Below are 25978 nucleotides of genomic sequence, written 5' to 3'. Positions count from 1 at the left end.
GGAAGGCTCAGTCTGCTTTTTAGTGCTAGTTTCACAACAAGCAAAATAACCATAGTGTCTCTTGAGAAATAAGCACTAATTTTAGAACTAATAAGTACTAATTTTAGAACTCCATATATTAATGGTTTATAGCCTCTCCTTTCTCAGTGGCAGTACTGAGAAATAGGAGCTTGTGGTATGAAATCAGAATACCTGGATTTCAGTCTCACTTCCATCACATATTAGCCATGTGACCTTGGGTGAGTTGTTTAACCTCTCTTTGCCTCAGTTTCATCACTGGCAAAATGTCGAAACTAACAGTAGACTCCCTCAAAGGGATGGTGTGAAAATTAATGACAATATATTTAAACCATTTAGAATAGTACCTGGCACTTTGTGTTTTAAAGTGATAGAAATATACCACACTTATCTTATATCCCCTATTGGTAAATTCCATGTTAAGGGCAAAATTTCTGTTTTATATCCCACCAGGGTACCTATCACGGTATGTAACAAATACTAGACGCTCAAAAAAATGACGTGCATTATATTTGAGGTAAATAAATTGAATGCACAAGAAAATAAAGGTATTTTAAAAATGTAAATGCAATTAATATAAATTAAAGGGCTCTCGACATATCATTTGCATATCTTCAGTTTTTCCTTATAATTGGTTGCTGGGGATCTTACGATTTTATCTTTTTCTTGCCCTCTTCAAAGCATGTAGTTTGGTGTAATGCACATTATAGCCCTCAGAATTGCTGGCCTTCTGACAAGCTAGCTGTTTGGATAGTGTGAGGGATGAGGTTGCTGCAGCAAAAAGTGGGTTACACGACAGCACAGCCTCGCTGCTGGAGATGAAAAACCATTAATCCCAGAAAACAGCGCATAGGGTAGGTTGGGCCAGCCGAGGACTATGTGAAGGTTCGTTGGGACCCTCCGGAGGCCAGTGGGGTACTGCAAAGGTGAGTGCCCCAGTGCCAGGGTCGTGAGCCCGGAGCCCTGCGGGGGACGGCTGGTAGGACCTGCTGGATGAGTCATTCTCCCCACCCCAGGCACGTGCTGGTGGCGGCATCCACCCGGACCCCGCCTTCCCCCCGGCGCGGAACGCGAGCAGTGAGCGGCCCCAGCCCCCCCACGGCGCCCCCTCCGGGCCGCCTCCTCCGGGCGGGCACTGTCCTTGCCGCAGTCGGCCGCTGGCGCACTCCCCGCGCCGCAGTGCCGGGCGCTCGTGGGGGGCGCCCACGGGCACCTGGGCCGTCTGCTCATCGGAGCCGGCCGCCGTCCTCCCGCATTCCCACAGCGCCCCACGCCCGCGCGCCCGTCGCCGGTCACCCGTCGCCCGCGGAGCCGCGAGGGCCGCGCCTGGAGGCGCAAGAGGACTGGGCGGGGCGGGCGCGCCCACCGGCCGGCCCAGGGCACCTCGCGCGGGTGCACGCGCCGCAGCCCCGCGGGGCGGGTGGGTGTGCTCGGGGCGCGCGCGCCGCCGCCTCCTCAGCCTGCCACTCCGCCCGCGCCGCCTGCTGCCGGCGCTCGGCCCAGCACGCCGGCTCTCGGGCTGCCGTGGGCAGCGCGGGGCCCGCGGTGTAGAGTCCGCCGCCCCGGAGCCGCGTCCCGCACCCGGACGGTCCCGGTAAGCGGGGGCGGGGGCGGCGGGGACCTGGCCGTCACCTGAGGGGCGGGTCTGCGGCCGCGGACAGTCCTCCGGGACTCTGAGGTGCTTGTGTGGGAGCCGCCTCCAAGGTGGCCCCCGTGTCATTGGATGAACCCCGAGTGACAGCTGCTTCTACGCCTTGGGGGAGTCCCTGAGGTGCTGTGGGGAGCCACCCCCATAAAGACCCCCTGTGGGAATGGACTCCCGGGGCGCTCTCTGCATTTGCTGCCATAGGGAGCCCCAGCGTGGAGGGGACTGGCCCCAGAGAGCCATTCTGTGTCACTGTGGGAGCAGGCACAAGGGTGGTCTCTGGTGCTGGCTCATGGAAGACCACCTGGGAACATAGGGGAGCCGCAGGAGCCTCGAGGTGGTGGAGCCCCCAGAGGGCTCCCTAGAAAAGGAGGACCTGAGACTGTGCCCTAGAACTGTGGGAAGCAACCTCTGACTGGGGAGGGGGGATCCTGCCATGGGATCCATGAGTGACTTCCCACGGCTCCAAGGACTTTGGCCTTGACCTCCCTGTAGGGTTCCATGTGCCCCCACTTGTATCCCCACACCGTGGCCCAGAGGTGGGGGCCTTCTAGGACTGCAGCCTCTTTCCATTCCTCCTCTTTCCCCATTCGGATTTTTCTTCTCCATGGTAGCCCAGTTGCTCCACGCTGCATTTTAGTGGAGGCAGAAACTGCTGCGAGAGCACAGGGCCCTAAGCGGGGGATGAGGACCAGTGAGGCCTCTAAAGCAAAGATAGGAGATTTGAGTCCCTGGGTTTGACCGTCCAGAAGGAAGCAGTAAGATCAGGTGGAATAACTGACTTTGGCAGGTCCTGGAGGGAAAGGCCTTTGAAGGAAGGAATAAAGGATGTATAGGATTGTTGAGCACCAGTATGCTAGGCACTATACTAGGTATGTTTAAACATCTCATATAACTCTTACAGCAGCTTTGTGAAATTATCCCCTTTTAAACATTGAGACTCAGAAAGGTTTAGCAATTTGCCCAAGGTCACAAAGCTGATGAAAAACATAATCATAAAATGTTTTTCAAATTTTATTTGGGAAAAAGTACTAAGGAGCAGCAGAAGAAAGAATAGATATTTGTTAATAAGTTGCATTAAGGTGCCTGCCGAGCATAGGGTTTTGCAATGGTACAAGCTCAGTAAATGTGATGATTAAATAAGTGGATGAGGACAGTTTAACTGGCCATGAGATTGCTGCAGGAACTAATTTCCACAGAATCCCCAGATTTCAGGGTGTGGCTTCCTTCACTGGCAGTCCCACTGTCATGATGCCTTGGGGTGGCTCTGGACTTAATTGAGGCCTCTGGGTGTGGTTTTTGGGTTACTCTGGGGATCTAGGGGGACCCTTCTGCGGATGGAGTGTCCCAAGGCCACCCTACCTGCTGCAGAATACTTGAAGGAGAGAAAGGAGAGACAGGATCACTTTTAGGAAGTACGATCCACACTGTCCTTGTGACCCTCTGACTACATGCACCGGTGGACAATGATCCACAGATAGCACTCAGGACACTTTTGCCCAAGAGTGCCTCTGCATGAGGAGGAGGACAGGAAAGGTGCAGAGCCAAGGAAGGCTCACTGGGAGTCTGTTAGGGGGAGCGCAAAGGGTCTGCGCCAGACATAGTGTTGCCTCCTCATCTTGCCCCCTCGTTGTTTTCATTCTAGCTGAATCCCAAGAGTTCAACTTTGAGCCCCAAGGATGGATTCTGGGCCAAGCAATGATATTCATTACAGAGCCATTCTGGAAGGGTTTTCCTGCTCCCCTTCCCTGCTTTCTTCCACACAGTCAAACCTAGTTAAATCCTCCTTGAATAGAAGCGGCTTCCTTTGGTTCCTGGAATTACATAGTGAGAAGAGAGACCAAGCTAGTGGGAAAACAGAACAACATAGTTTACCAGTTGTTAGATTTTTTTTTTTTTTAACTCAGTGATGCTACCTTGCGCGCAACTCAGTGGAGTAAACTCTGACAAAGGTTTATGTTGGTTAGGACCTCCCCATTGTAAAGTTGTTTATAATCCCCCTTTCAGTTCAAACCCATCTGATCAGCTTAACAGATCAGAATAAATAGGTAGGCATATATTTAAAGGAAGTCAGAAGGACCAAACCTGAAGATATGATCTTTGTTCCAGCTCACTGATTTGTCATTGAGGTTTTATTCCTAAATTGGTCTTTTGTTGAGGGTGCTTATTATCACACCCACTCGTGACCCTGGAAAAATCACTAAATGGATCCAGGCTCTCCCCTAATCTTGGACCTTGGATATCACCTTCCCCATGTCCAGCATTGGGTAAAAATTAAGATATCAAAAATCCTAAGAATACTGCCTAACTCTCCCTAGTCACAGCATGAGTCTGCAAATCAAATCATTCCAGAATGTGCATGAAAGATGTCACCAGGTGGCCTTAATCTTCTCAAAAGTGCTCTCTCCAAAGGGAAATAAAAGGGGAGAGAACGGCTCACCCAGTTTCATTTGAGTGTACCCAAATGTGTCTGGATTTTACTGTCTGGATTTCTCAACTTTTGATCTTTCACATATTCTCCAATCTTCTAACATTGTCTTCTTCTAACATTTGCCATTCCTTTTCCTCAACATGGATAGTAAGACTTCCCCAGGCCCATTTCCCCGACTCCTTGCAATTTTTTCCACTACACCTGTTCCTAAGTGGATCACATTTATGCAAATATAGTTTCCCTTCTCTTTAGCTACAGAATCTATTATCTTTTAGTCCCACACGCTTCTCTCCAGCACTGCTGCTTGGCTTCTGCTATCTTCATGTCCCAAATTGATTTATTCATTTCTGATGGGAATATCATTATCCACTCCACCCCTCAATCTTAATGACCAAATTCTGACAGGAATTGCTTGCCAGCTTTGGACCAAGAAACCAAGACCATCAGTGCCCAGCTGAAGACATGATTATTTTTTCCATTAGCACATCCCCCTCCATTCTCCCCACTCTTCCAGCAATCCCCTCAGAGACTCACTAACATTTACTAAGTGCTACTTACTTGCCAGGCACTATGCTAGATAAATATGAGAGTTTCTTGCCCTTGAGGAGTTCACATAGAATCAGTCTGCATTTCTCTAATCATTCACTATAAAGAGTAGGAAAAGTAAGGGGGAAATTATGGCATTACAGAATATCTACAGGAACCAATATAGAGTATGCCTTTTCCCAAGCATCACTGAAACTCAGCTGCTGTGCTATGCCTCCTCTGGCAGCCACATTTAGCCCTCCTGCCAGTGCCCTGCCAAAAGTACCTTTGCCCATATACTCTGAGTGTAAACTGACCACATTTTTGCCTTCCTATGATAGTAATGACAGAACCTTTTATTTGGATAGCATGTTACAGTTTATGAAGCCCTTTTAGATATATGTTGGCTGTCTGGTTTTGAGAAATGCTTCATCTTACTGGGGTCCTCTCACTAAAGCAGAACTGTGTGGGCTAATTGGCTCTCTCTCTCTTTTTGTATGTTTGTTTTTTTGAGGCTTAGGAGTCTCCCAGAGGGAAAGCCCCAATGATTCACTACAATCACCACCTACGAGCTCTTAGGTTGCGAAGGAGTTTCCTGTTGGGTCCTAAGGGCCAAACGATGCACTCATTGGTCAGCGCTGGAACTTATAAGGGCAGTCCCTCTTCCTGGCCTCAGCAAATCCAATTCTCTGGGATTTTCTTCCTCCTTGAAACTCAAATACATATTCTCTTCTAACAAATATTTTAAGCATACTATCTCAAACCAGTTCTTTGGGCTGATGCTAATTCTTATGTGAAGACACGTTTCCTTGCCTATTTCTATCTAGCCCCCAGGCTGGCTTCATACCATCTAAGTCATGATGGAGTCCCCATATAGCTCCATGTCTTGGCATGTGCTGTTACCTCTTCCTGGAATGCTTTTTTTTTTTTTCCTTATCCACTGATGTAACTCCTACTCATATTCAAAATTTAGCTCAAGCAACACCTTTTTTTTTTCAATCCTACACTTATGCCCCCTGCACACGCACATACTCACTGCATTCTCACAGGCTGAATGGGCTTCCATTTGTTCATTCTACCATGAGTTATTAAGCACCTGATTTGTGCCTGATGCAGAGTAGGCTGCACTCAGCAAAAGTCTGCAGAATCAACGGAGAAGTAAATGGTGATAATTAAGGTGTAATAATCGCATTACATGGGGCTGAATCTGTGTTTCAGGGAACCAGAGCAGAAAACAGGGAGTGCCTCTCCATTTTGCTGAAAAGCTCTGCTTGCTAAGTGCAATCTCACCAGCCAATCACTGATGGTGTGATGTTCCTTAACTGTTGCTCTGCCTCTGTGGGAAGTCAACACTGTGGCTTTTAATGAAGACTCAGGCCCTAAGAGGCTAAGCTCATGCCATAATTTTGCTCTCATATATATTAGAACTTTGTGAGCTTTCAGTAAATATTAAACAGCAGCAGGATGCCCTGTAGTCTTGAGCTGAGGCCAGAAAGACAGTTTTTCTGTCTTTAGCCTTTCTGTTCCTTGGAAACCCCAGAAAAGCCCCATGTAGTTGTGACTGTGTCATCCCGAATAAACAGGCTGAATGAAGAGAGGTGGGGAGGTACCAGGTAGACCTTTCAGGGTCTACAAACATGAATACTAAAATTAGTTTCTAGGCTACTGCCAGGTGACAAAATGTCTGAATAGGAACAGGCTCCAAGAGCACTGTAGTGAGGCACTGGATTTTCCTAAAGCAACAGCCAGTCACCGGAGAGCAGTCGGACCCCTTGGGGCTTGGATTTCCTCAAAGACCCGCAAGAGAACTCTTTTTGATGGTTTCTTTTTGCTTAAAATCTTGAGGTTGATGCTGATGTTCACAGTAAGCTCAGAGTCTGTGCTATGCATTCACCGTTGTTTTTTTTTTTCAGACCCTGGTTCTGTTGATTTTCCACACTCTTGCAGCTGGTCACCTTCTGTGTTAGGCATGTGGCTTTTCCTAAGGCTCTCAGCCCTTTGGGCACATGCTTCCAGGAACCAATTGTTGACCACCTTGAAATTTTTCACTTGTACATGCAGATAGTGCTCATGCTAAATTTCAAACCCAGGACAAAGGCAGTGCATTTTCACACTTTCTACTTGTGTCCTTAAGGCAACTGCCCTCCTGTGGGCCTCACCATAGTCCACAGGACACAGCACAAATGCAGGGGACTGTTGACTTTGGTAATACTGGCTTCTTTTTTCTTACCATTGTGATTGTAGAAACCGGCTAAATTGCAGAATTTCTTAGCTCTCCTCTGTCGTCAGAGAAAAATCACCCTCGTGTTCTCATCCCTGCTAGCCCTGACTCACTGTCCAGGTGCCACCTCTTGGGAAATAGAGTAGATGTGATGATGTGAGCTGGTGACTACATAGTTTCTAGAATTGAGTTTTGGAGATTTGGTATCATTAGTCTGTCTGGCCAATTTGATAAAGAGAAAAGACATTATGATCTTAAATAAATTGTTTATGTTGCCCAGTCATCTCTGCATCATTCATTCAACAAAGATTTAAGAGGCTAAAACCCTTAATGCTTAATGGAGAGGATCAAACCTGTATACAAAAGACACTTTGATTAAAAGTGAGTGCCACATGCTCTGTGGAAGTCAGTAAGAACTGTCTCTACTTTTCTCCCTCCTGATCTCAGTGAAACACAGATTCCTTTACTCCACTTGCTCAACCCATTCTCTTTGGTTGTCTTTCCCTTTCCCCTCACTCAGAGGTTTTCTTTGCCTTGTTCCTTCCTAGGGAAGCCCTGACCTCCAGGCAGCCACTTTTACTTGCTTGTGAGCCTTTTAAACAGCCTCCATTCCCATACCAAGAATCAGATTGAACCAGCTACTCGGGAGGCTGAGGCAGGAGAATCACTTGAGCCCAGGAGTTTGAGGCCAGCCTGGGTAACATAGTGAGACCCTAGAACCACCCTCCATCTGAAAACATAAATTTTAAGAAGAGAAAATCAGTAAATGTACTTTACATTTAACAGGCTGCATGAGGAAACTCCTGCCTGTCAGGAGTGTTGCCCTTCAGGCTCTCCACAGCTCTGAATCTTTATAGAGAGTGCTGGGAAATAGAGGCTCCCCAGCTTCCTTCCCCTTCCTTACTTCTCTATCAGCTCCTGCTGCAGAGCAGCCCCTCCTCCTCTTACTCCCACCACTTTGCCCTTATAAATAATCCCGCTGAATTCTAAGCAGGTGCTCTGCAGAAAATGGGTGTGTCTTGCAAACATTCCAAGCTGCCCACATATGTCTTACTGCCTGACAAACACATCTAGACATGCTTCTCTTACCCAAGACAGATTCTACTTGTTGCTATTTTCATTTCTTCCAGTTCATGAAGTCAGATGGCCCTATTCCACCTTCTTGCCCCGCTGTTATTTACCATCACCTGCTCCTCTCCCCTGAGTTTTTTTCCAAGCCTTCCCCAGACACCACAAATTCCCTGACAGCCACATAATTCTTGGGACAATATCTTTTTGGCCTCTTTTCATCATTTTTAGGGAGGCAGAAACCCCCAGTCCCACCCACCAGCGAAAGAAGTAATCATTAGGTATAATTTGTGGGATCTTTGCAACTTGATTTCCTTTTAACTCTCTCTTTTTCCTAGGACTTCTTCCAGCACAGGAGAGGCCAGGTTTTTATACACAGGCATTTGTTTTTACCTGGCACCAATCACTACCACTTGTTTCTCTAAAAATCTGAGCTGATTTTGTTTAGTTCTCAAACATCCCAGGTGCACTTTTTGGATATTTCAGCACACACACTTTTAATCAAAGTGTCTTTTGTATACAGTTTTGATCCTCTCCATAAAGTATTAAGAGTTTTAGACTCACTTTTAAAGCTGAATTCTGTTGTGTCCTCACAGTTTACTGTCAAAGTCAAAGTCATGTCAATTCAAAATGACTTGGTGGTCTTGTTTGGATTTTGATGGTTTACTGTGAATAGTTCTACTTTGCATTTCTGCCCTTACAGGCATAAAGTGGTCTACAAGATTGAACCATCTCAGGTAAAAGGAATAGCAGTGCTCCAAGAGCCTGTGGTTAGGACTGGAAAGCATTTGTTTTTATGTTTGTTTTGCTAGTAGATGTCAGCTTCAGTCTTCATAGAAACTGCTTTAAGGATAAACTCCCAAAACCATTGCAATGACATAATTGACCGTGGAGATAGCTTCATAGCTATTCTTGGTATCCTTATAAAGAATAATGATATCCTTACAGTTAATAATGGGTTATAGCGGATCTACAGTGTGTTGGGAGGTGTCTGTGGTTAATTTGGTGATTCTCTGTTAATGAGTAAGTTCACTTATAGAGTAACTTCCTAACTGGCTGGTCTTTGTTCAATAACTTTTATTGAAGCATCTGAAAAAGCCAAAAACAAAGGCAATACCATCGGTTTTCCTCTAATGAATCGTTCTTGAAAATGGGAATTTAGTATGTTTTTTCCAGATCTCCAAATAAGTGTTTCTCAACTATTTTTTTCCAGTGTATGCCTTCCTTCTGATAAACATAAAAGTCTCTTGACTGTTCCCTAAAACTTGTGATATAACTCCTGGGAGGAGGCTGCCTCCAACTATTTAGAGAGTTAGTACCTTCTGTATAGCCCTAAGAACCAAGAAGATACTGTCAAACTCACTGTTTTGTAGTCTATGTCACACACACACAAAAAGCAGAGATGGTTTTTAATATTTGTTTTCCAAATATAAATATATAATTGATAAGCTCTTGAAACTCACTTATTTCTCCCCTCCTCCCAGTGTTTCTGATATATACCTCCCACCTGCCACAGGATCCAGCCAATTCACCACTTGAGAATCATTGCTCTGGTTGTTGTGTTTAAAAAATTAAATCAAGCTGGGCGCTCTGGCTGGAACCTATAATCCTAGCTACTTGGGAGGCTGAGGCAGGGAATCACTTGAGCCCCAGAGTTATCAACAAGTCTGGGCAACATAGCAAGACCCTGTCTCTTTAAAAATTTTTCAAAAATTAGCACGACATGTAGTCCCAGCTATGTGAGAAGATTGTTTCAAATTTTTCAAAAATTAGCATGACCTGTAGTCCCAGCTATGTGAGAGGATTGCTTGAGTGCAGCAGTTCGAGACTAGCCTGGGTAATATGGTGGGACCCTCTCGCCCCATCTCAAAATAAATAATTAAATCATTTTTTCTCTTTTTTAATAGCATGAATATATCACAAGTTATTCAGTAATTTCCCTATTGAGGTTGTTTCCACCTTTTTTCAAGAGACAGGGTCTCACTGTGTTGCCCAGGTTTCAGTGCAGTGGCTATTCACAGGCACAGTCATGGCACACTACAGACCCAAACTCCTGGTCTCAAACAATCCTCGTGCTTCACCCTCCCGAGTAGCTGGGATTATAGGAGCAAATCACCATGCCCAATTTGTTTCCATCCTTTTAATCACTGTAAAAAGAATGCTCCAATCAATCATTTTTTTTATTGTGATGAGGTATTGCTATGTTGCCCAGGCTGGTTTTGAATTCCTGGGCTCAAGCAGTTCTCCCACCTCAGCTGCCCATGTAGCTGGGATTACAGGCATGTGCCACTATGCCTAGCTAAAGTTTTTTTTTTTACATATACCCACAGGTGAAAAAGCACCAGCCTCTTGGATACAACAGGTTTTCTTTAGTCAGAGGTGTATTAGTAGCTGTCCATCTCTGGGGGATCTTCCAACCACACAGACTCCTAAGAGAAGCTTGAATAAACTGTTCATCTTTCACCACATCAGTTAAGGGCAGCGCTTTCCTTATATCCTTGTCATTTAGAGGTGCGTTCTTCAAATTGCAGATTTAAATCCATTAGTAGGTCATGAAATCATTTCAGAGAGTCACTATCAGGGTTGTTTGAATGAAATAGGATAGAAAATATCAGGGAGCATCACATGTAGTAAAAGTATGATTGTTCCACAAAATTTTGACTTCAGTTGCAGATCTATAAACACATGTGTCTACAGGGTTATCACATAAAATACATTTCTTACTCTGAGCCACAGTTGAAACATGATATTTGAGAAACATGCCTTGGGGTTTCTGAGGAAAACCTAGTGGTCTGGAAAATGTAATTGCTCATAATAAAAATATGTTCAAATAAAAATATGAAGAATTATCTGTCAGTTTTGCATTTTCTCTCTTGGGGTGCCTCTCTCACTGTAAGTTGGGGAGTTGCATCCCACCCAGCCATCGAACACGCTGTTGCCCATGAGGCATTTGAGCAGCATCTGGGGACTACAGGGCCAACCCTGTCACTTCAAGAACCCACTGGGTCCAAAGCCTCAGCAAAAAATTTAACATATACATACTCTTCTCTCCATCCCCACCCCACCCTGGCTAGATTCCCTCATTAGATCATATGAACTTTTAAAAGAAGATGAAAAACAACATGAGCATTCTAAATGCTTCAGACTATATGTTCCAAATACACTCATTAACAGACAGAGAACTAAAGCCCAAAGCAACCAGCAACAGGTTCTGAATCACAGAACAGGGGACCCAAAACAAAAACAAGTCATCAAGTTGCCAACCCTAGGATTTGTTGTATTATCTAATTAATGTGCAATGTGGGAGAATTGGAAAATATAGATCACAAAAAGATTAAAAGTACATACAGTACAGAATTTAGATCAGAACATGAGCATTTTTGTAACTTGCTATTTTTGTTAATATGTTTGCATATTTTGAGTATCTTTCCCACCAATAAATATACTGCTACCTCAGTGTTTTTTGTGTTCTTTGGTCTTTCGTGGTACATAATTTATTTCCCTATTGTTTAATATTTGTTTCTAGCTGATGAAAAAAATTATTTCTTAGTCACAATTTTTTATGAATTTATTTGGGGATGAAGGTATTTTCATTTTAATTACAATTTATTCTTAGTTGTCCACTGAGGCATGAATACCCTAAATGATTTCCTGAATTTGCTCAACAAATCTTTCTTCAATAAATCTCCTGTGCCACTGCCCCTTAAGGCAGTATTAAGTATTTAAAGTCAATGTTCCTTTGTCACATACTTCAGTTTTACAGACAAATTTATAAATGGAGTCGGGGAGGTGGTTCTTTCCTTTCCTATCAATCAGTTTATAAATTCAAGAATATGAATTTCCTTGGTAGCAGTAGTGGCAAGGCAGGCACCTGAGCAGTGTAGGAGTTCGCACCACTGTGGCACATACAAGCAGTGTTTCCGAAAAGAAGATGGGCTGTCATCAGATAGTACATGTATTAAGCTTTCATTTTTAAAAGCAAAAAGAGTTCTCCACAATTAATTAGCTAATTGGAAAATGTTTATTAAGAATCTATTCTGTTAGATGCTTAATAGACAGACACATTGCTAGGCAGTGGAGATAAGTACTGTGTGGGATAAAACAGTCTAATAGGGGAAACTGACATTGATCAGTAATCATCCTATTGAATATGTAATGATGAAGATAAGTGCCCAGAGCAGAAGGGCATGGTGCTGTGAGCACTCCGACCTGGACTGGAGTCAGCAGTGACTTCCCCGACGAAATGAGACTTGAGCTAAGCTCTGATAGACAAATAGGAACTAGTCAGGTGGGGAGGAATGTTCAAACTTCCCCAAAACAGAGGGAGTATAGCAAATAAAGACTGAAAAAAGGCCATTATGGTTGGGACACAGAGTAAAGAAGGGAGGCCAGACCGTGCAGGGCCTCACAGGCCACAGTAAAGAGACTGAGTGTGGGGACTTCCTCCTGAAAGCTGAAGGAAGCACTGAAAGTTTTAATCAGGGGATGACCCGACACCTGAATGTCCCAGGGACATCTTTAATTCCACATATACAAAATCCAATTTAATTATCCCTCTTATTTCCAATTTCTGTAAGTGGCACTCCCATTCTTCTAGTTAGTCCATTTAAAACTGCCCTCTTTCGCCGGGCGCGGTGGCTCACGCCTGTAATCCCAGCACTTTGGGAGGCCGATGCGGGCGGATCATGAGGTCAGGAGATCGAGACCATCCTGGCTAACACGGTGAAACCCCGTCTCTACTAAAAATACAAAAAATTAGCCGGACATGGTAGCACGCGCCTGTAGTCCCAGCTACTCAGGAGGCTGAGGCAGGTGAATCACTTGAACTCAGGAGGCGGAGGTTGCAGTGAGCCAAGATCGCGTCACTGTACTCCAGCCTGGGCGACAGAGTGAGACTCCATCTCAAAAAAACAAACAAACAAAAAAACCTGCCCTCTTTCTCTTTATCCTTCATCCAATCAATTATCAATTTATTCCTAGATTTCCCTAATTCTATTTCCATGGTAACAGATACAGTCAGTCAGTATTATTCCTGCTATCATCATTTCCATTTAAACCGTCTACTTCTTGTCTGGACTATGATATTAACAGTAACCTTTGAATTGGCCTTACTTCTCCTCCTACCTGCTGTCACCTTTTCCCCCAAACAAACTGAGCATAACCACCTGTGCATCCTTCAGGGTCCACTTTGACCACCAGTAGTGTGGTGGGTCTCGCCTTCCTTTAGGTACTCTCAGCACTTTGACTTCTTTGGCTTCTAATATTAAGTAGCTTGAGTGGTGAGACTGTTCTCCTGTCTTCTGTTTCCTATGATGAGTAGTTGGTGCCTTGCACATAATACTGTTCAATAAGCCTTGATTAGAATGGATTGAGAGCAAGGCTAAAATGGACTCTGCTCCAGTTTACTTAGAAAAAGCATTCTCCAGCTGACTTCCACTAAGTCTCCTCAGGCTAGGAAATAGCAGACCAGCTTTGCAATGTGCCCTGTCATGCCCTCACTGTCCAATGCTGTGCTCTGGTACTGCAGAGAAGAGCAGGTCTGATGTTACTTTTTAACCTGGAAACGATATGGACCTTTCTTAAACAGTTCAGAAGAATTAAAGCAGAAAATGTGGGAGTGACATTAGTGCAGCCTTAGAAGTGTAAGAGGTACCTTAGAGCTTTGTAATATGCCAGTGTCTGTAATAGATAAACAGACCCACAGAGAGGCACAGCTATTAATGAGAGGGGGCAAAGGAGTGTTTGTGTGACCTTGACCACATGGATACAAGTGGCAGAGTTTCCTTACTGACTAATTCAGGAGTCCTCTAAAACTAGGAGTTCATTGACTTAAAAAGTAGGCATTTGATGAGGATTAGCCCCAGATGGATTGTTCATGGCACTTACTGAAGGAGCTTTTCTTGTCTCAAAAGGCCTGAACTGTGTTGCTGCCAGCTTGTTTTAAGCCTTGAGTCTTCTTGCAGGGTAGAGGAGAAATTTGGATTCTGAAGTCTCCAACCATTTCGAAGTAGCAGAGGTGTAGGACCCCTGGACTAAATTGGTTTTAGGACAGGAAGGGAGACAGAGATATCATTTCATGCACGTAGAGTGCTTTCCAGTCTACGAAGCACCATTAAGCCCATTTTCTTACATTATCCTTGTAACATCCCTGTGAAGTGGGCTGGGGAAATAGCCCTCATTCCATAGATGGGAAAACCAAAGTTGCAAGGCCTGTCAGAAATCGAACCAAAGTCATCCAGGCAAGGTGGTAGGCCTGTGATCCCAGCTACTCAGGAGGCTGAACCAAGGGAATCACTAAAGCCCAGGAGTTCAAGAACAGCCTGGGCAACATAGTAAGACCTCATCTCTAATAAATAAATAAATAAATAAATAAATAAATAAATAAATAAATAAATAAAATTTAGGAAAGAAGTAGAACCAACATCTTCTGATCCTTAACATGTGCTGTCTCCCCCCCACCGCCCATGTTCTAGAAGAGGGAGAAACTGTTTAATAGCCCTTGCCACTTAGGTTGAAACTGATTGGCCTGACATCCTCAGCCATTGGCTGAACCTGTGCCCCTCTGCTTTTTGTCCACAGAGCCATGGGGGTGTTGATGTCCAAGCGGCAGACAGTGGAACAGGTGCAGAAGGTGAGTCTGGCTGTGTCTGCTTTCAAGGATGGGCTGCGGGACAGGCCTTCCATCCGACGCAGAGGTGAGCTGCCAGGGTCCCGCCGTGGCACTGTAGAGGGCTCCGTGCAGGAGGTACAGGAGGAGAAGGAAGCAGAAGCAGGAACCTCGGTGGTCCAGGAAGAGAGTAGTGCCGGTCGCGCAGCCTGGGAGCGGCTCCGAGATGGGCGCGGAGTGGAGCCTGAGGAGTTTGACAGGACCAGCCGCTTCACACCCCCTGCCTTCATCCGCCCCACCCGGAAGCTGGATGATGACAAACCTCCAGAAATCTGCCTGGAGCCCAGAGAGCCTGTGAGTATCCAGTTAGGACAGGATCCTCAAGCCTTAGTGCATCAGGGAGCAGGACAGGGAAGATGGATGTGGGTAAGGTGATCCTTAAAACCGGAAAAATGGAGCTGAGTCCAAAAAAATCTTTGAATTTCTTCTGTAAGAATAAAATGTTTGTTATATCCTGGATTCATCTTAGTCAAAGGCTTGGGGCAATGGATGATAAAGAATGATGCTGTGGCGGGTCTTCTGTCGACCCTCCCCCTCTTCCCCGCTGCCATGGGTTTTCAACCATGGATAGTACTGCCCCCTGTAGGAGGCATTTGGAAATTTGGGAGGGAGGAGTTTGGGGAGGTCACAACACCAGGTGGCTACTGGTGTTTGGTACCAAGAAAAGCAGGGATGATAAATGTCCTGCAATGCCTGGAACAATCTCTCACAACAGATTGTTCTTTCTAAAAGTGCTAGTAGCTCCCTGTTTATAAACATGGTCACAAAGGCATGAGCAGCTGGAAGGACCTCCTGGTTCTTGTCGTCCAGAAAGAAAACCTCGACAATGGCTTCAGCTGGAGCTGTTCCTCTAGGCTAATCTGGGAAGACTCAGCCCATGCAGGTAGCTCTGTGCTTAGTGGCCTTGGAATCTTGCTGCCTACGTTTACACATCTCTGTTTCCTCCTGCCATCTTTCTGCAGGTTGTCAACGATGAGATGTGTGATGTTTGTGAGGTCTGGACAGCTGAGAGCCTCTTCCCGTGCAGGGTCTGCACCAGGGTTTTCCATGATGGCTGCCTGCGCCGCATGGGCTACATCCAAGGAGACAGTGCAGCGGAGGTGACGGAGATGGCCCACACGGAAACAGGCTGGAGCTGCCACTACTGTGTAAGTCTGGACTGCAGGGACAGCAGACGACTTGGCACTTTTCCTGGAGGCCCGGTCTTAGAACACTTGATTTTAGGCAGTGACCTAAAGAATTTTCCAATGGGCTGGGCGCGGTGGCTCACGCCTGTAATCCCAGCACTTTGGGAGGCCGATGCCGGAAGATCACAAAGTCAAGAGATTGAGACCATCCTGGCCAACATGGTGAAACCCCATCTCTACTAAAAATACAAAAATTAGCTGGGCGTGGTGGCACGTGCCTGTAGTCCCAGCTACTTGGTAGGCTGAGGCAGGAGAATCACTTAAACCCAGGAGGCGGAGGTTGCAGTGAGCCGAAATCAGGCCACTGCACTCCAGCCTGGCGACAGAGCAAGACTCCGTCTCGAAAAAAAAAAAAAAAGAATTTTCCAATGGTACATACAAGAGACCTAGAGCTAGGATGGGGTTTCTCAACCTCAGTACATTTTAGGCTGGTTAGTTACTTGTTTGGGGGGCCAAGTGCATTGTAGGATGTTTAGCAGCACTCCTGGCCTCAATCCCCTAGATGCCAGTAGCATACATCTCAATGTGAAGGTAGCAAAATCACCCCCGGTAGAGAACCTCTGAGCTAGGAGATTGACTGGGGCCTAATTACTCAAAAGTAATTCTGCTTGGAGCAATTCTTTCTCTACTAGTCTATAGTTGTCATTCACTGTATCCATATGAAAACTAACCTGAGATCCTAACCAGCTGGCTTCCAATAGGGGTAGAATCTATCACAGGAAAACTTCCTAGGCCTGCGATCCTCACTCAGCCTGCCACCTGACTCATAAGCATTTGCTCTTCCTCTTTGAAGTGGTTATTATGTGAATTAAATGACAAAGCTCTATTGATTCAGAACTTCGCAAATTATATATAAATGCCTTCTAACTGTTAATGAAGGACAGAGTCTAAGGTTTCCATTGAAAGCCAGATTTATATCCATTTCTCACTACACCTGAATAGAGTTCAAGTCTTGCCTTATTGATCTGTTGTCCTGCAGATATCGTCATTGTTTATTGATTTCAGAGTGAGGAGCACCTGCTGATCCCCTTCTGCTTCCTGCTGCTTAGACGAAAGCAGAGATGTGCCACTTTCTAACAAATAACTCTTCCTCTATGGCTTGTTATGGAACAGCTATTTTCAGCCACTTAAACACCTGTCCCCCTGGAGTACACTGCAGCAGACCCTGCTGTACCGGTGACCTTCTCTAGTGCCTGTCGCCCCTTCCAGATGCCAGCCTTTCATCTCAGCCACTCTGCTTTGCGGTGTGCTGCTGCTATAGGACTAGGGTGAAGGGGTCACCTCCCTAACCCCCAGGAACACACTGCTCCCTCCCCAGCTTCCTGACACAGTCCTACCATCATTGCCACCATGCTCCACTGGGCTTTTTACAAAGCCTTCTTCCAAGTACCTCTCCTTTCTTTCCTTCCCTTCACAGCCAACAAATCTTCTTCTTTTTTTTTTTTCTTTTTATGAGACAGGGTCTCACTGTGTCACCTGGCTGAAGTGCAGTGGTGCGATCGTAACACTGCAGCCTCGAACTCCTAGACCTAAGCAATCCTCCTGCCTCAGCTTCCTCAGTAGCTGGGACTACAGGCACAAGCCATTGCACCTGGCCCCACAGCCAAACTTCTTAAAAGAATTTCATCATCTCCTATGGTTCTTCAACCACCTATCGTCTAATCTGACATCTGCATCCATCATTCTGCAGAATTGTCCCTTCCTAAGGTCACCAGTCACCTCCTAATTGTCAAGTCCACTGACCTTTTCTGAGGCATCTTCTTACTTGATCTCTCGGAAGTATTTATTACTTCTTTATTCCTCTCTCTTTTCTTTAGGATTTAAGTATTTTTATGAGAATTATTGCATAAGATATGGAAATGAGAGAAAATAGAAAGTCAATAAAATCCCACCTCAGTGGTGTAACCACCGTTAACATTACCTCCCACATTCTGCAGCTGTCTTTGCTTGGTATCCAGTACCTTCTCTACTGATGCTCTTCCAGCCTTAGTCTCTAACCATTCTTTCTCAATGCCCTTTGTTAGTTTCTTGTCTCAGTCCTATGTTTCTCAGGGTTCTGTTGTTTAATACTCTTCTTTTCTCACTGCGCCCTCTTTGGGTGACTTCATCTACAGCCACTATCTAAACACTAATGACTCCTATTTTTGTGTGTCCAGACCTAAATTTCCTGTCTCTTGCACTTATCCACCTCGATATCTCACAAGTACTTCACACTCATCATGCCCCAAAATGAACTCATCTTTGCCCCCAAACCTGCTCTTCCTCCACTCCTTCTCTCTGTGAATAGTAATACCATGCCCCAGTTACCAATTCCAGTTCAATCTCTCCCTCATGCCTCACATCCAGTGAGTCATCAGGTCCTGTTGATGCTGCCTCTAATATCTCTCTTCCCTTCTTCATTCTCACGTCTCAGTTTAGCTGCTCATCATTTCTTGCCTGGACTGTTGCAGCAGCCCCCAACTGCTCTCCACACCTCCAGACTCTGCCCCTCTAATCCATCTTCCACACAGCAGCCAGAGAGCTGACCACAGCATTCCCCACTTGAAAACCCTTTGTTGGCTCCCTTTTGCCCTCAGAATAAAGGCCTAATTTGAGGGGCTCGATAAAGGGTATTGGAGGTACTTCATAGTAGGCCCCCTCCTTCCCTCACACACACACTCACACGTACTCCAAACCTCAGCCACACTGAACATCTCACAGTGTTACACACCATTGTGGTGCCCGGTGTTTACTAGGGGCTCAGTAGGTGTTTATTGAAAGTATGGTTTGAAAGAAAAATACAACTATTATATATGAGTTTTTAAAAAGTGTTATGGAAGAAAAAGAATGGTTTGATTTCTTTATGAAATCCACATATGAATATTCATGAAATATCTGCTCTTGTACTTTGCTGGTATCTCAGAAGAAGAAAATGACCTTGTACTAGAAAGGATCTTTGATGGTTTAAAGACTGTATGGTAATGTCAGCACAATAGGATATCAGTGCTCCTTTGGAATTAAAACTTCTGTGGCACCACAAAAAAACTCATTTGGCTTTAGGAGCCTTGTAATAATGGCATCTTTTAAAACCATTCTGGAGCTATTTAAAGTGATACAACCCACTTGGAGCAGAGCTATGATTAAACTTTTTTTTAACTAAAATATATTTTTAGCACAGCCTAACACAGAAGCCAAGTAGATAAAAGGGATGGAGATGGAGCCGCTCTGGTTGATGGAGATAGGGATTCACAACCTGCCTACTCACTAGCCCCCTTATTCCCTGCAGCAGCTTCCTAAGGCACTTCCAAGAAATCCCTAGGTTAGCTCAGAGGAGAAAACCACTGTTTTAGTAAAGGGACTCAGTGCTGGAGTCAGGATATCTGGGTTCTGGGGAAGATTCTGCCCCAGAGTAAAGACAACCCTGGCCAAGTCCTTTCCCCTCTCTGGGGCCTCAATCTCATTGATCGTGAATAGGAGGCTGGGATTAGATGATCTTGGAATTTCTTTCCAGTTGAAATTCTATTTCTAGCCCCCTTGACCCTGGCATTTCTTACTGGCCTGTATGGCCACCGATTCAGCTCTTCCTTATTTTCAGGACAACATCAACTTGCTGCTTACTGAGGAGGAAATGTACAGCCTCACGGAGACCTTTCAGCGGTGTAAAGTCATCCCTGGTAAGGTTGGGTGGTGCTGCTTGGATGGAGAGGGGCCGGGCAGATTTCTCCTTCAGGCTTTCTAGGATGAACCATGAAAGGAGTGTTCTATATTTAGTGGGTAGAGGGTAAATGAGTCCTTGTTCCTGAGTTGTTGGCCAGCAGAGTCACCCATCCCCTGTCACAGCCTGGATGACCCTGGCCATGGGAGGCAAAGACTTAGCAAGAGCTGTGGGTGTGGGGGCCCCGAGGGTGCCCTGGAGGTGATGGAGGTGCCCTGAGGCTGAGGAAGGATGGGCATGGCTAGCACGGGGTGCCTCCCACAGATTGCTCCCTGACACTGGAGGACTTTCTGCGCTACCGCCACCAAGCAGCCAAGCGGGGGGACCGGGACAGGGCCCTGAGTGAGGAGCAAGAAGAGCAGGCAGCCCGCCAGTTTGCTGCCCTGGACCCTGAACATCGAGGCCACGTAGAGTGGCCTGACTTCTTGTGCCACGAGTCCCTCCTGCTTCTGCAGCAGTTGCGTCCCCAGGTGAGGGCCAGTTGGGGCAAATGTTCCTGAGATACTGGGTGACAAGGGCCTGGGAGGCATGCTGGGCAGATTTGGGGAGCACTGGGTCCTGCCCAAGCAGGGACCAGTATCAGGAATGGGCTCAGGTTCCATCCAGTGACAGATGATCTGGTGCCCAGGCTGAGGAAACTGCGTGAGGAGGACTAATCTGCCCTGGGCTGCACTGGAAGTGCTGGTGCCTCCAGAAGGGCTCTGGGCAGCTTCTAAGGGAGGTTGCAAAGGTGGTAATGGAGATAGGATTCTCTATGGCTTGGCAGTTCACAAGATATCTTCACCTCTAAGATCTTGTCTTTTCTTCCCCAGAACTCTCTGTTGAGGCTTCTGACAGTGAAGGAGCGGGAGCGAGCCCGAGCCACCTTCCTGGCACGGGGCAGTGGGAGCACCATCAGTGAGGCAGAGTGCCGCCGGGCCCAGCACTCTTGGTTTTGCAAACGGTTCCCAGAGGCTCCTTCCTGCAGTGTCAGGTCTGCTCCTTACCAGTCCCGGTCCCCACTCAGCCTCTCCTCCTCCCTTTTCCATGCCAGTGGCCCTTCCATACCTCCCTGCTCCCCCTGCCAACAGCCGAGAGAGGAGCCTCCTGTGCATTAAGTAGAGGATGGTGATGCCTACGGGCCAGGGCATAGGACAGCCTCTACCTTCAACTCGATGTTGCCACACGTCAGAAGAGCCTGGATGAGCATGTCCAGAGCCTTGGGCTTACCAGAGTTTGGGAGGGGGCAGGCATTTCACTATCCCACTCCTAACCACGTGTCCTCATGCCCAGCAGCATCAGCCATGTGGGTCCCATCGCAGATAGCAGCCCAGCCAGCAGCAACAGCAAGAGTCAGGACAAGCAACAGCAGGACAAGACCCTGCTGCCCACAGAGCAGGAGTCCAGGTGAGTAGGATCTCCTCACCTGGCCATTTGTACCCTCTGAACCCCCACAAAACACACAAGTAAGAGAGGGCATTACCCACTCCCACTCCAAAACAGCAAGTGCCCACCCAAGAAACCAGGCTCCAAGAGTGCACATTTGACCCAAGTCTATAGGACCAGCCAGCTGGTCTGTTGGCCTAATAGCACAGCCAGCCATAGCCAGGTCAGGCATGAGCCAAGCTTCCCTGAGTTTTGTGTAGCCCAAGCCATGCTGCGGCTGGGATCAGGGCTCACGCGTCTTCAAACCAGCCTCACGACTCTGTTCTTTGCTTCCACTCCAGATTTGTGGACTGGCCTACATTCCTGCAAGAGAATGTCCTCTACATCCTGGCTGCTCGCCCCAACAGCGCAGCCATTCACCTGAAGCCCCCAGGATAGCATGGAGCAGAGAAGCTCGGTTTGAGGACAGTGACGTCCTCTCCCTCCTTTCCTTTCTCCCTTCCCCCACCAACTTCTGGCACTGAGACTCATGGGGTTGGGACACTGCCAGCATCTTAATTTGTCACTAAGCTTTATGGCACTGAAATCACCATTCCCCTCACAACAGAGGCAGTGAATGCATTGCCACAAGGAGAAGCCCTGGGAGCTGTGGCAGCATCCTCTCCTGGACCGCCCTTGCCCCACATCATAGACGGGACCTGCCACCACACTTATACACATGTGCACATGCTGCCCAGCTGTCCATGCCTTCAGAAGCCTGGTTCTTTTTGGTTGAGAAAGGACCAAAGTCCCTTTGTGAAGCCCCTGGTATAGAGGAGGGGGTCTCTACTCACCCCTTCTATAGGCAGGCCAGTTCTAATTTCCAGTAGATAAGTCTCTGGCCAAGTGATTCTTAATAAGGGGGCATGTCAGACTCGCATGCCTGCCTAGAGATCCTGGAGACCCTAATGGGCCCCACTTTCTCCACTGAAAATCCCTTCTGCAGTGAGCTGCTGTTACTAGTAGGTGTGCATTACATACCTCGGCTGTACTGAGCTGGGAAAAGAGTTAAACATCACCACTGAATTCAGCCCTTTCTTTATTTAAATTCCAACTCGTGGTGACAGAGAAGGCAACTAGCCTGGAGAATCCTGACTGGAAGAGGGGGAGGCAGCCCTTCCCAGGGACTCAGGATTCTAGGAACCTCTCATTCAGGTCACCTGAGTCCAAAAGTCTTTAGCAGCGTAGTCAAAAGTCAAGGTGAGCCTTCTTGGCCCCTATTTTTCAGATGGTAGCTCATAGCCTAGGGCCAAGGGGGCCTGAATGGAGCAAACACACTGGCAGGAGCCACAGCCCTCTGTGTTAGATGCTTCACCCAAGTCACCAACCACAGAGACTGACGAGAGCACACTCTGGAGGAAGAGGAGAGAACGGGACTCATGCTTCCTCATCGTTCCAGCTCAGCTCAACTGTAGACACCTTCCACAGCCCAAGAAAGATCTGCAGAGCCCTGAGCGGGACTCTGTCAGCCATCCTGACACAGAGGATAAGAGGCCGGGGCTTAAGAAGAGGCTCCGCAGAGGAGGTCCTGGGAAAGCCTTACAGAAGGAGAAGTTTTCCTCTTCTCCCTGTCACTGAGACTCGCCTTGAGTGGCTCCCTCTCCTCGCTGCTCACCATATGTCCTTCCCCACCAGGCTAGGGCTTGGGCCTGGCATGGAAGGCCTTTTGGGGCAATCAGAGGCTGCCACAAGAGCACTAAGCCTGGCCTCCAAGCCCCAGCCCTCCTTCCTAAGTACTCATCAAATTCAAATTCTTCAGTCTGTGTGTTATGGCTCATCTTGGCCGGCCGTGGGGTCCATGTTCTAGGCTTCTGTTTCCAACCTAATGACTTAGGCATAGCGAGATCTGACTACCAAGAGTTATTCAAAAGGGAGTGGAGCGCAGTCATGCAGAAGCAAACTCATCTTCATTGCTCGAGGCCCTTGTGCTAAATCGGGTGCGTACAGAAGAAAGCACACACCGCTCAGTGCTGAATGTTTCGAGGAAAGCAAAGAGCTGCAGCCGGGGGCTTCGTGAGATCCCTGTGTATTCTCCTCCTGCAGGAACCACCTTAGCTGGAAGCAGGGTGGTGAGCTGCTGGGGTTGGATTATTTGGGACTGAAATGAAGCAGACAGGAGACAAATCTGGACTCAGGTGTATGGCCCACAGCTTTCAGAAATGCTCTTCAGCTGTCCCCCAGGATTGATCCATAGGAGGGGCCATTATTCAGTCTAGTCAGAAAAAGAAAGCACAGGACTCCTGGGCCTAAGAACTGCATCTGAAGCAGCCAGGCCTGGGGTTTTGCACTGAGATTAAAGCACATTAAGCACAGGGGCTCTTACCTACTCTCCTGGCAAATCGTCTCCTGTGCCATTGGCCTTGGGCTGCTCAATCACAGACAGGGCATTTTGAGCAGAGACAAGCTCTAGGCTTTGAGAGCTGAACAGCATTTTTCTCCTGCCTCATCAGTCACAGGGACTGGAAGTCCATCTTGTTCCCTGATCTTTCCCAGATCAAGGTGATGCCTACCTCTTTGGAGCTGCTGCCTCTAGCTCTCCACGGGTAAGTGAGGAGAGTCGGTGGGCCAGGTCAGGCCTGGCAAAGCAGCCCCGGGGTTCTTCCACAACAGGGGCAGGCCCATTTGGATCATCCTTCTCCCTATTCCAGAACAGCAAACTTCCTGGGTGAGGGCCTGCCACAGAGCTCCCAGCAGACACTTCCCCCAGCAAAGAGTAGAGTTCCCAGCCCACAAGAGTCCTAGGAAGCAGGAAAGCATGAAGGAGCAGCCAGCGTCTTCTCCACAGGCAGTCATCTAGCTTTTCACCATAGGGGAAGTGCCGTTGCTCCCCAAGTCCAGAGTTGCAGAAGCCCTGCCCCAACCCCCTGTCCAGAATCTCCCTTTGCAGTGTTCTAATCCCCAGAGCCCCTCTGTGGTATGTATAGGGATGTTAAAAACGTTCAGAAACCCAGTGAAGCCCATTTCGTTTTCAAGCCCTCCCATCACTGTGACTCTGAAATTCTGCCAAGTACAAATATTAGCGTTTGGCTCTAATAAGGGTATGAGAAAATGTTTCAGTCTTTTCTTCGTGGCTACCCAAAATTGAGATCAGTGTTTCTAACCAAGGAAGGCCTGGGTTACAGACAGGCTCCCCTGAAGCCCACTTGCCCTAAGCGTTTTTCACCTGGCATTCCTCTTCCTCATGCTCAGATGTGAATGAAGGGGCAGCTGGATGATGTGGTGGAGCTGCAGGGACCGAGGGTCAGCTGAGCAGTGGCCCTGGCCACAAAACCACTCCAAGTCTGCTCCTTGGCTTCCTCTCCTGAGCCCAGCCTTCCCCAATAGAACACTTGAGCAAGGGCCCCTAGGGTATCCCAGGGATGGAGCAGTCCCCTCACTCTAGGTACTGATCTAACCTTCAAGTGCTCCTCTTCGTTTGAGGACACGTGCAGTAGAAACCATGAGGACATTGCCTCTTTCTGCCCTCAGCCCAAGTACCTGGGTCTAGCAGGGCAGATACCAGCCTTTCTGGTCCTGCTGCTCCCTATGGGATGTCACCCTGACCTTGCTTAAGTGGCCAAGTCTTAGGGTCCCCTTATTCCTGTCACCATTATGGAAAACACAGCATTAAACTGCCTGGGAAGAGGACACCTCCTTGGGAAGTGAGCCCCAAGGTTATACCCAGGACTCATAGCCCAAAGCACAACCTCAGCCATTACAGGTTTCACAGCTTTAGTCAGAGTGGTGCCAGGAAGCCCAAAAGCCAAGAGGGAAGGTCAGCAGAAGCTGCCTTGCAGGGCCGCAGGCCAGCCAGGCCCACCCCAGAGCCAAGAGAAACTTCAAGCAGGACTGAGAACTGGTAGCTGGCTCCAGTGATCCTGAAAGCGTGTTCCCTTCAGACCAGCAGAGTGAAGACAGATAGATGTGTGGCCCTAAAAGGCAGAACAGGTTTGATGCCAAAACTTCAGGACATCCTGGCAGTACCTGTCACCACAGTCCCTTTTTACCCCTCCTCTATTTACAGTGAAATAAAATTCCTATTTTCTTTTTTTTATTTTTTTTTTCTTTTCCTTATTTCAAGCTCTTATCTGAAAAATTGCTACTTTCTGCTACCACTTAGTTTGAATTTGCCCAGGATATCTCTCTGGGCCCCTGGCTGCAACCCAGACAATGGCAAGATCTCCTGGAGTGGGGGATATTCATGCATCGTGCCTGTTCCTGACGGCTCAGCCCTGGTGTAGGGTGGGACTGGGCATTTTCTCTGCTGTTACTTTTCTGCTGCCACTATTTTTGGCAACCATGGAAAGAAAATAAACAGGTTACAGAATTTCTACTAGCACTAAGGAAAAGCTTTTTCCCTCTGGGCCACACGCTCCAGTGACCCAGAGCATGGAAAGGGGGTCAGCTCTGGTCTGGGCCAGTGACTAAGAAGCCCAATCACATTCCAGTTTCTATAGCACTGGGTAGGCACAACCCACAGTCAAGAACATCAAGTTATAAGTAGCCAGGCCTTTCCATAGCCACGGTGACACAAAGGCCCTCAAGATTAGCCTCCTGCCATCATGGGTTGGCCTGTGATCTGTCCCCCAGCCAAACCCAAGCTTGTGAGAGGGACTCTGAGAACACTTGAGTAACACGGGGGAATCCAATGTGCTCTGGTCCCTCATGCCCTTCCCATGCGCTTTTTTGCGGAAGGTAACTTGACAGCAAGCTGAGGGGGACGTCCCCAAGCCCTGTCTCTCTGTCTCTATAGCTGCATGCTCCTCTGCGTGGCCCAGCCTTCACAGCACTCCAGAAGAAGCTGATGCCCTGAGGCTGGGCACAGTGGAAATCATAATAAAGCGATTGCGATGCTCTACCGGCTTCCTGTTTCTTGTTTGGGGAACCTGCCATTTCTGTGTGGTTTCCCATTGTTGACCAATTCCTGGGTCTGAGTATAAGACCGGGGCAGCTGTGGCTGCCAGGAAGGACACAACATGCTGTGACTTTTTCTAGAGTTCTCCTGGCCCTGACCTTCCCCAAAATCAAGAGATGGGTAGAGATAGGGGCACCACACATACAGATACAGAGATACTTATATTTCTGTATTCAGCACAGATACAGAGCAGAAACAGGAGCACTGAAGTGGAGAGCCAGAGC

The 25978-nt window shown here is 47.4% G+C and overlaps 1 protein-coding gene across 4 annotated transcripts; it reads left to right on the top strand.

Annotated features, from left to right (window-relative positions):
- The first annotated feature begins 733 nt into the window (after window positions 1-733).
- Window positions 734-25695, top strand: PHF24 (PHD finger protein 24). Of its 4 annotated transcripts, none has more exons than XM_030817534.1 (8): window positions 734-944; window positions 14488-14869; window positions 15538-15723; window positions 19337-19415; window positions 19721-19926; window positions 20269-20429; window positions 20732-20842; window positions 21163-25695. In XM_030817534.1, the coding sequence occupies exons 2-8, from the start codon at window positions 14492-14494 to the stop codon at window positions 21257-21259; spliced, it is 1218 nt and encodes a 405-aa protein (XP_030673394.1). In that variant the 5' UTR covers window positions 734-944; window positions 14488-14491; the 3' UTR covers window positions 21260-25695. The 4 variants fall into 4 exon arrangements, with proteins under 4 accessions (XP_030673394.1, XP_030673393.1, XP_012364249.2 ...); XM_030817533.1 differs by having other exon boundaries at window positions 20729-20842; XM_012508795.2 differs by lacking the exon at window positions 734-944 and adding an exon at window positions 1179-1612.
- The last annotated feature ends 283 nt before the right edge of the window (window positions 25696-25978 follow it).

This window comes from Nomascus leucogenys, chromosome 8 (genome assembly GCF_006542625.1).
Source record: "Nomascus leucogenys isolate Asia chromosome 8, Asia_NLE_v1, whole genome shotgun sequence".
In the NCBI taxonomy this organism is placed as follows: Eukaryota; Metazoa; Chordata; class Mammalia; order Primates; family Hylobatidae; genus Nomascus; species Nomascus leucogenys.
The sequence above is the reverse complement of the archived record's forward strand: the minus strand, read 5'-3'. Positions and strand labels throughout refer to the sequence as shown.

Bases quoted from the DNA above. Each gene is read 5' to 3' on its own strand.
- PHF24 (XM_030817533.1), top strand. From the start codon at position 14,492: ATGGGGGTGTTGATGTCCAAGCGGCAGACAGTGGAACAGGTGCAGAAG. The intron at 14,870-15,537 runs GTGAGTATCCAG...ATCTTTCTGCAG, and splicing joins GCCTGGAGCCCAGAGAGCCT to GTTGTCAACGATGAGATGTG. The intron at 19,927-20,268 runs GTGAGGGCCAGT...TTTCTTCCCCAG, and splicing joins TGCAGCAGTTGCGTCCCCAG to AACTCTCTGTTGAGGCTTCT.